We start from the raw sequence: 9,734 nt of genomic DNA on the forward strand, positions 1-9,734 counted from the left end.
GCCCGTTAAATACTAGTCATGTTTCTCTCTTTAAAGTTGGATTTGAATTATTATAATCAGATCTGATTACTTCTATTATTTTAAAGTTTTTTTTTTCTGGTTATCTATTATTTTAAAGTTCATATATTAATTGTAAGCCTTAACGTGGCTTTTTGGTCTATTAAAATTTTCACTTATTTCGTTTTGATATATTAAGGTTTAAATTAGTGGTATTTTTAACTCAATTTGATTTGATTATTCATAATAAAGTCACTCGACCAAATTTATAAAACACATATTATTCGGTTTAACTCAGTTTTCATTCAACATAAAATTAGAACTAAACCAAATCAATATTTTTTAATTTAATTTGGTTTAACACATATTTTTGTAGTTTTTGCTAAAATATTATTTTATTAAAATTTATATATTTTCTTTTCATCTTTCAAACTAAATTAAATTAAAAATTATTAATAACAATCTATGAAATTTATTAATATGTTAAACCTTATACAATAATAATTTTACCTAATTCATTTTAAAACAAACATATCTTAAAAAAGTTGTTTAAAAAAATGATATATATTACATAACACTATAAGACTGTGAAACTCAAATAATACACACATAAAACACATAATACTAAAGTAATATAAGTATTACTATTTGATTCGATTCCAAAAACACAAATCACAAACCGATCAGTTTGAGAGAAAAATTATCCAAACAAATTCAAAAGGAATTAGTTTAATTCGATTTTTGGTTTTTTTAGCAGTTTTTTGTTTTTATTTTGGATTAGTTTAGATTTGAACACCCCTAGTTTTAAAGTTTAAGATGATCAATTTAACATATTAATGACTAAAAATCGTCACTATCTTTTTCGATTTTTCGTGGAGGTTTTTAGAGATGGTAGAAGGTTGAAGAAGATGGAGAGGATGATGGATGATAATGTCTTTTTAGAAGTTTATAATTTTAAATAAAATAAAGATAATGGAGGTTAAAATCCTCACTATTTTAAATTAATTATTTTAAACTTTAAAATTAGATGTAGTTTAACGTTTTTGATGGAAAATAAAAAAAATATTAAAATCAAACTTTCAAAAATATAAAATTTAAAATTAAACATTTAAAATTTAGTGTATTAAATCAAAATAAATGTGAAATTTAATGGACAAAAAGTGGCATTAAACCTACTAAAAATGTAATTATAATTAGACTATTTTAGATGACATTTTACATAATATAATAATATTTTCTATTGGTCTAGATCACAAGAATATTCAGCTAAAGGCAATCTTGATCGAGTAAGATAGAACTATTATGGACACTAAAACTTTTAACACAAATACATATCTATAACTCAAATTTGATATGACTAGTTAAACTATAACAATTTTGTGTCAATGTGCCCGATGGTATATAATATAATAATATATTTTATGTGGATATTATTTTTTTATCCATCAATATTAATTGTTAGTCGTTAGTTTTTTATTATTATTGGGGTCCAATATTTACTTTCAATGTAATTTAATTAATGGTAAGATTGATATATTATGTTAGTAAAATAGGTATATTTGATTTTGCTTCATATGCTATTTTCTCATATTTAATTTTTAAAACAATAATCTTATTAAACTTTGTATACAAAGAAATATATTTTACAAAAGAGAAAATGACAATGAAAGGAACTATTAGGATTTTTAGTGAGCTCTTAATTGAATGGGAAGACAAGCTATATTGAAACATGAAAAAGGTAAAGAATAATGTAGATTCTTAAGAGACAATCGTATAGGAGACACAAATGGTGGAAGAGGATGCTATTAGTAAAAAGGTGATAAAAAATTGAATACCAAAGCGCATGCATGTCCCAAGCTCAATAACCAAAAGGTTAAAGTGTGGGGGATCAAAACCCTCAACCAATCTTAGATTGATTGACTAATTTAGGTCGCTTTTATAATAAAAATATTAATATTGGGTTCTTTTGAATCAATTTACTACTATAGTTTCTGATTTTCACTTGATTGCACAAAATATGAGTTGTTTCTTAATGATAAAGCAGTTTTTTTAAAACCCCTTGATTAGAAATCAAATTTAAGTTACAAGACATAAACACTTTTAAGAACATGAGAACAGTAAATAAGAAGCAGTAAAAGAGGAAACATCACACCGATGATTTATGTTGGTTCACCTAACCTAGGCTACGTCCAGTTCCTACAACTACAGGATTTCCACTAAGACCAAGCACTTTGTGGTATTATTTCTTTCATGAAACCTCCATAAGCTCCTACAATTGAGTATTCTTTCTTTCTTGAAGTCTCCCCGAGTTTCTACAATTGGGTATTATTTCTTTCTTGAAGCCTCCCCTTAGGCTCCTACAACTAGTATTCTCTAACCTTTACTGACTTACCCAAGTATTCTTTCAACAAGCTTCTCCTGGCTTCACCCTTAGTAGCACCTACTACTAGACACACACAACAACCTGCTATGTTCCTTAGGCCCTAAGAAGCCACAATCACTCGATTGCTCTTTCTAATCCTCTTCAGTAGCACCTCTGTTGGACACACACAACTACCTGTTGTGTTCTAGAACTTCAAAAACAATAATCACCTGACTACTCTTCCAAGCTCTCTTCAATAGCACATGTTATTAGCTACACATGCAATTGTTGTTGTCCCTTCACACCAAAGGAGTGCTGAACAAAACGCTTTCAGGTTAGACATAAAGGCTTTTCACCTAGAGTGCTTCGGGCTAAGGAAGCTCCTTCATATAAGGGTTTTTCAATTGACCTTGACCCACAACTTTGGCAATCTTCCTTGCAATTGGCTCATTTGCACTTGATCAATTTATAGACTTGATCAAGGAACTAGCCATTTCTGGATGTTGGAGGTTGAATTTCAAATGTTGCATGGGTTGTCTATGTCCATGCAGATAGTCATTTAGCTCGATTTAACCACAACCATACAACTCATTGAGTTGTCTTCTTCATCTTTGCTTTTGCTCCATTGTCGCCAACTTTCAACTTATATCCGTTGAAGGATTTGTTGAGAAAAGTTCATTGCTACAAGCTATGACCTTGGTGACTTCCTCATGAATTCAAATTTTGAACCATGGGAAGTTTTCTGGAGATTGTTTCTGAAAAAAGAGTGGTTTATTGCTTTTGGCAACCTCTCTTCTATAATTAGTTGATGGTTTTTTTACTAGAACAATTGTCTTCTTTGAGTTCCTATGACTTGGGCCATGTCAAGGATAAAAAAAACATCAAAATTAGTGTTGTTCAAGTGTGGATACATCTTTGACTAGTGTGTGCTTTTGGAGTGTGAGACACGTCTATCTTCGCGTTCCAATTACAACACAACTTCTAATGACTTTAAGCCATGTGTAGCTTCTAATATCTACCCTTTGACTCATGCTATCCTTGACATCATGCCTATGATCATATACAACTTCTTATATATGCACTTTTGACCCAAAAAACATGATTGCCTTTCCAACTTCTAAATAGTTCTCCTTCTGATAGTCCTACTTCTGATTGAAGAATCTATGTCATGGAGAAGCTTTTGTTGTAGGCTTATGCTTCACAGTTATGCTATGCTTCTAAATATGTTTCTTCTCAATAACAACACTTAAAAGCTTTTACTATAGCCTTATACTTCTTTGAAAATGCTTTGAAAGATTTTAGAGAGATGTCAATGAAAAAGAAGCCACATTCCATCTCAAAAGGCATGCCAAACTAGAAGAAACAAAAATTAGGGTATGGATTTGATCAAAAATCATATATCATAACATCTTGGGTGCTAACGAGGGTGGGGACTGATCATCGATGCAAAAGTGATGGGGGCACAAACAAGGAACGACTTATAGCAGGCTTCTAATGGGAGAGATACATGAATGAATCAAATACACTCATGAATGAGATAGATCTAAAGACTATGTAGGTATGAGACTATATAATTGAAGATGATCTAAAGGAATTAATTAGTATTACTTATACCAACAAGATACATCTATTTTTCAGTAACTCATCACTTAAAAATTTCACAGTTAAACGTGTTTGACTTGAAACTTGTGGGATGAGTGACCTCATGAAAAGTTTCTTAAGAAGCGTGTGAGTTAGACCAAAACACATTGAAAAGTCATTGTGTTGGTTTGTTAGGATAACCAACAATCTTGAAATCAGTTGGACTTTATAAGTTTAAGGACAAACCAAATGGAAACTAATGAGCATATAACATCTCAAGTATTGATAAGGGTGGGGAGTGATATCCGTGCAAAAGTAATGAGACACAAATAATAAAAGACTCTTAATAAGCTTCACTGGGATGAATACATAAATGAATTGAAAACACACCTAAATAAAATGCGCATTTGAAAACACGTCTGTCAAAGGAAAAATCATATCATTTTAAGCCTTTGATGCGGAAGCTACACTTTAGAGAGTTAGCATGGACACATATATGGAGGATGAACGCAAATCCGAACATGTTATAAAAGGAAATTAGAGATCATGTAGATATTATATTATATAATTGAGAATGACCTAAAAAAAAATAAATAGTATTTTTAAATAATTCATAGACCAAGGTAATTTAACGTTTTGTTTTCTCAAAAATAAATTAAAAAGAGTGATTAACAAAATGGATGTTTAGTGAATGAAAAAATAAAAATGAAGTGCCCATTGAGCACCGCCTGCAGCAAGCAAGGTAAGGCATGTCAGTATCAGTGACAAGGTACTGACAAGTCACCGTCCATGTGCATTATGCCCCTCCTCTTCTCAATACGACACATCAATGAAATTTGGGTATCTTTCTATCTACGTTTCACTCATTAGTACAAGTTTACAACAGCATTTTCACCATTTTAACAATTAATTAATAAATAATAAATATATTTCTTCTTCAACTCCGCTCTCTCACTCTCACTCTCACTCTTTCGCTCGGCATCGCTTTTCTTACTCCACCGCTTCGCCACTACACTTTTCTCACTACTATCCATTAATTTCCAGGTAATTTATTCATTCATTCTTTTTATAAACAAAGAAAAATTCCCAATTTTTCCATCAATCTCATTCTCATTTTTTCGATTTTTTCATCACTTTTTCTCATAGTTCTGATTTAGCTCTAGCTTTTTTGGGTTTGAAGTATAAAGTTAGTTAATTAATTAATTAATTACAGAGTGCATGCAATGGGTTCTTTTGATTCAGGAACAATGGGGGAGCACGTGGTTTTATCTGTCCTTGACCCTCTTATAGCACCTGGAACTTTGCTACCACAACATGGTGGTGATGGTAATGCTTTAGGTTCACTCATTGAGGGTGCTACTCATGTTAATGATGTTAAGGAATGCGATACACTTGAAGAAGAAAAAGAAGACCTTATCCAAATGGTGGAATGTCGCATTTGCCAGGAGGATGATACCCTTCAAAATTTGGACATACCTTGTGCTTGCAGTGGAACCTTGAAGGTATTCTTATACTAAATATTCCTATTTAAGCAATGAGGATAGTAAGCAATGAGAACAGTAGAATGGTAGATTGCTGCTTTCTATGAGATGATGAGTTGTGCTGGTTAACAGTGAAATTCTTTGGGATAAAAGTACTAGCATGATGTTTGTAATAAGAGGGTTTCCTTTTTCTTCAATCAATGGTTCCGATATCAGAGGCATGACTGTTTCTAGCAGTTATTGTGTGTATAAGAAATTGTGGAGTGTGGACTTGATATTGATGTATCTTCATATGAAATAGTGTGAATTGCTATAGTTATATACTTTTCTCATAACTAACAACAGGTATTCTATAAAATATTTTGGATTTATTATTGTTGGTCACTTGACTATTGCTTGACAATTGCAATAATAGGGGTTTCTTTTTATACCAGTTTGCTCATACGAAATGTATTCAACTATGGTGCTACGAGAAGGGTGATACAATTTGTGAAATCTGCAATAAGGTGACTTGTTGAACTCTTAGCATTAGTATGAATGTATGATATATCTTGTGTTAAAAAGCATTTTTATTGTAATTGACATGTATCTTGATTCTTAGTTTTAATTGAATTTTAGGCATTGTATATTTTAAGGAGTTTTGTGTTGATTTTCTTGTGGCTGTGTATGGAGTAGGGGTTTGTTGGATACACTCAGAATATTGATAATTTTGCTTATAGATTATATAATGTAACTGTTGAGGGAACATTGTGGGAAAGCCCTGATAGACTTTACATTAACAGTTAATTAGAGTATCTATTTGCAACTTTTAATTCTGCCATGTTGATGATTGGTTTTGGGAATCAGTGCCTGCCTATCATTGAGGCATGTATAAAGCAAAAATGCCAGTGCATTTTTTTTCCTTCCTAGATGCTTGGTGTGCAATTGCCAGTATTATGTGTGTACAATAAATTTAAGGCTTAGGACTTAACCCTAAAAAACCGGCTTGGAGAATGAAAACTGTCCAAGCCTTATAAGAACTACTTAGGTTATATCTCTACGTAATGTGCCCCCTCACACCCAACACAATGAAGGTGATGGAGGCTGCATTAAGGTGGGCTAGGGGTGGCCACTGGCCACAAATGAGATGGGTTTCCAACAAAATTAACTTTATGGAGAATCTCAATATAGGAAAAAGAGAATGCCCTGAAAGATTAGAGGAAAACAAAAAAAGACCCGGCAATAATAGATGGCTGTAAGTAATGAGGTAAAAGAGAGATCAATGGCTTTTAAGTACCAAAAGCTGATAAGTTGGAAAACAATTAAGAAGTCATATTGCATTAATTAATTGCTCACATTAAGTTATATTTTTTCACAAAAAAATTTACTTGACTTACAGCCATTCAAACCTGGTTATACTGCAAATTCACCTGTCTGCCAGCCTGGAGATACTTCAATTGGTATCAGGTAATTACACCTTTTGGCTGTTGACCTGATGTCTTTCATATGTTTTATTCTTTTTAACATACACAGGAATCTATTATGTACACGTGTTCATTCATATGTAGATATGGTGGCAATTTCTCTCTTGCTTATTTGTTTTACTTTTACACTTCATTATGTTAAGTGAGACTAAATTTAAGAGATCTCTGATGGAAAGAGTGAAGAATTTGTTGGAGGGTAGGTGGGTTTAAACTTGTTTATTGGTATCTTACTATTTATGCTAGTCAATATTCATTTCCTTTTTATGTAGTTTATACACTTGCAATATTATGAATACCTATTCTCCATGCCTAACTATCATTATCTGCCTTGTGAACTGTAGATCTATGATTTAACAATGATACTGTGTCTTCCTATATTGTAATTGCTGCTTGTGCTATGATTTCATATACGCTTTTGCAAATTGAGCAGTGATGACTGGGCAATCTCTAGTAGTCCTTTAGATTTGCACAATGCTCGACTTTTGGCTATTGCGGCATTGGAGCACCAAGTTCCGGAGACTGAGCATGAAGATTATGTCAATGCTGGCACTGGTGGAACTTCATTGTGGCACTCTGTTGGTCTAATCGTAAGCCTTTTTAATTTGTTATTGAAGTTCTATAGTATGGTTTTTAGATGTTTTATTAGGCATGGAAATTCAAAATTCTTCTATTTTTTCTTTCCTATTATCCACGGAACCACTCCACCTTTTCTGATTGTTGTCCTTCAGATATATTTATGTATATGTGGTACCTACCCATGTATTTTTGTTGGGTGTATGGTTGCAATATTTATTTTCTTGTGATTGCTTTTCTGGGATGTAGTATCTGATGCAGCGCTCTTATGTTTGCTGTTAATTCTTCTTTGGAAAGAAGTCCCAGTATTAGTAAAATCACATGTATTAAATCATTTTCATGGTACATTTCCTTGGTTTTCGTGTTTGGGTCTGTCCCAAAATTTGCAGTTAATGGCTCTTTTACTTCTGAGGCATGCTGCTCCCCTCTTCAATGCTGATGTGGAGAAAGCTTTAACATATTTTTATGTAAGTTGCAATCAAAGTGATTAGCCATGCTGCATTTTATATAGCTGACTGATGGATTACATAGTACTTAATGTTTTCCAGTTTTTCTTTCTCCGTGCGGCTGCTGTTATCCTTCCTTGCTATCTTATGGCCTGGATGATTCGCATAATACAGCATCAAAGGCAAAGACAAGTTACTACCCTGTGCTTATTCTAATATTGAAGTATTTGTATTGTTTTCATTTCATTTTTTCCTTTTTCATATTTTGATTAATCATATGATGCCGTTTGGTAGGCCACTTAAGATGATAAGATTTAAGTGAAGGTACCAATAGGAATGCCAACAACATATGGTGCACATGGCGTGGTCTCTACTAGAAACCTTGAAAGTTGATAGTGTTTGTGGACTAAGTTTTAGAGATGGGAAATGCTTTTGTCTGGGTTCTCTTCTCAAGATGTGCTTATTTTAGTACATCTTTACTTTCTGGTTTATATTTTTCTCTTATGAACTAACAGGATCATATATTTATTTTGGATCAGCAATCAGCTGAAGAACTTGCATTTATGCTACAAGCAGAGGAACAGCAAGGTTAGCAGTTTGCAATATCACCAGGACCTGTTTTTCACCGATTAATTTCCAAGAGTATTGTGGAATGTCATCGCTAATACAAGGACCTTAGAAATTGTAGTTGGCTGATCAGTGGTGCAGCAGAATAAGATCTGATGGCTCTGCTTCTGGTTCTCCATTTGTATCTTTCTCTGGTTATATTTATATTCCCACTCTCTCTCCCCCTCTTTCTGTCTCCTGTAAATAGGTATATTGCATACATTATCTCATCAGCCCAAATACAGCTTATGCTGCTGCTAATTGGGAAATTGATGTTAAGTGAAAGTGTTCTTCACCTATGAAAATATTTGTATACAAATTTACATTTATTTGATATCCTTCATATATTTTGAAAATAAGAAAATAAATTATATTAAATTTGTCTCATAGTTAAAATTAATTTATCTACCTTAACTTTTCTTAAAAGTTCTTATCTAACTTCTCAAAATTTTGATTTATTTGATCTCATTTTCTTATTCCATAAGAGCTTATTGAAAAGCATATCAAAATAGTCTTAGTTATGTATCAGTAAATATGGAGCATTTTTTGGATATATTTTCTGATTTTGGTTTTCGGTACCTGTCATTGGGCTGTTGTTTCTTGCACCTCCATCCTGCTTCCTACACCTCTTTTTTGGCTTCCAGAACGATCAATCCTAAATGTAAAATTATATTTTGGAATGATTATAGATTTTGGAATGGTCAATTTGGAAGGTAAAGAAAACATTCCGGAAAAGGGTGCAACTTGGAGGTGCAGGAAGCAACAACCCTGTCACTGTAACAGTTGAAAACAATGAAAACCGTTGAATAGTAATTGGTTATACCATTACTCTGTTTTTTCTTGTAACAATTTGAGCTTGCTCAGTGTGTGCATCTTTTTTTATTCCTGGCCGGTGAAACTGGTCCAAACTGGTGTGAGGAGGGCACAATAAACTGATAAAGTGCAGGCACAGCCCCCTTTGTGAGATTTTATCGAAATCAAGTAATCTCCAAAAGTTATGGCTCTTGGTTTTCTGCGTTTTTCTTTCTTTTTTTCAGTGTTTGGGAAGAAATTATTATATGATCTTAGATAATGATGTGACTATAGTCTTTATCAATAGTTACTTTATACATAATTGAATTTTACAGGTTACAAGGGAGTTAGTAAAATTTGATTATGGAAAATATAGAGCTAACTTAGTGGTTGGAGAAAGATAAAAGGAGAAAAAATAGATCGTGAATTTAAA

General features: G+C 32.6%; 1 protein-coding gene across 13 annotated transcripts; it reads left to right on the forward strand.

The window, feature by feature from the left end:
• Positions 1 to 4,780: 4,780 nt before the first annotated feature.
• Positions 4,781 to 8,887, forward strand: LOC100805050 (E3 ubiquitin-protein ligase MARCHF4). 13 transcript variants are annotated; one of them, XM_014774754.3, is made up of 8 exons: positions 4,781 to 4,984; positions 5,154 to 5,442; positions 5,856 to 5,927; positions 6,800 to 6,867; positions 7,315 to 7,471; positions 7,847 to 7,924; positions 7,989 to 8,095; positions 8,198 to 8,887. In XM_014774754.3, the coding sequence occupies exons 2-7, from the start codon at positions 5,164 to 5,166 to the stop codon at positions 8,061 to 8,063; spliced, it is 729 nt and encodes a 242-aa protein (XP_014630240.1). In that variant the 5' UTR covers positions 4,781 to 4,984; positions 5,154 to 5,163; the 3' UTR covers positions 8,064 to 8,095; positions 8,198 to 8,887. The 13 variants fall into 13 exon arrangements, with proteins under 13 accessions (XP_014630240.1, XP_040871085.1, XP_014630237.1 ...); XM_014774751.3 differs by having other exon boundaries at positions 4,782 to 4,984; positions 8,006 to 8,095; positions 8,419 to 8,887; XM_014774755.3 differs by having other exon boundaries at positions 4,782 to 4,984; positions 7,989 to 8,085; positions 8,443 to 8,576.
• Positions 8,888 to 9,734: the final 847 nt, after the last annotated feature.

The sequence above is a fragment of the Glycine max genome, chromosome 4, assembly GCF_000004515.6.
Source record: "Glycine max cultivar Williams 82 chromosome 4, Glycine_max_v4.0, whole genome shotgun sequence".
Taxonomy (NCBI): Eukaryota; Viridiplantae; Streptophyta; class Magnoliopsida; order Fabales; family Fabaceae; genus Glycine; species Glycine max.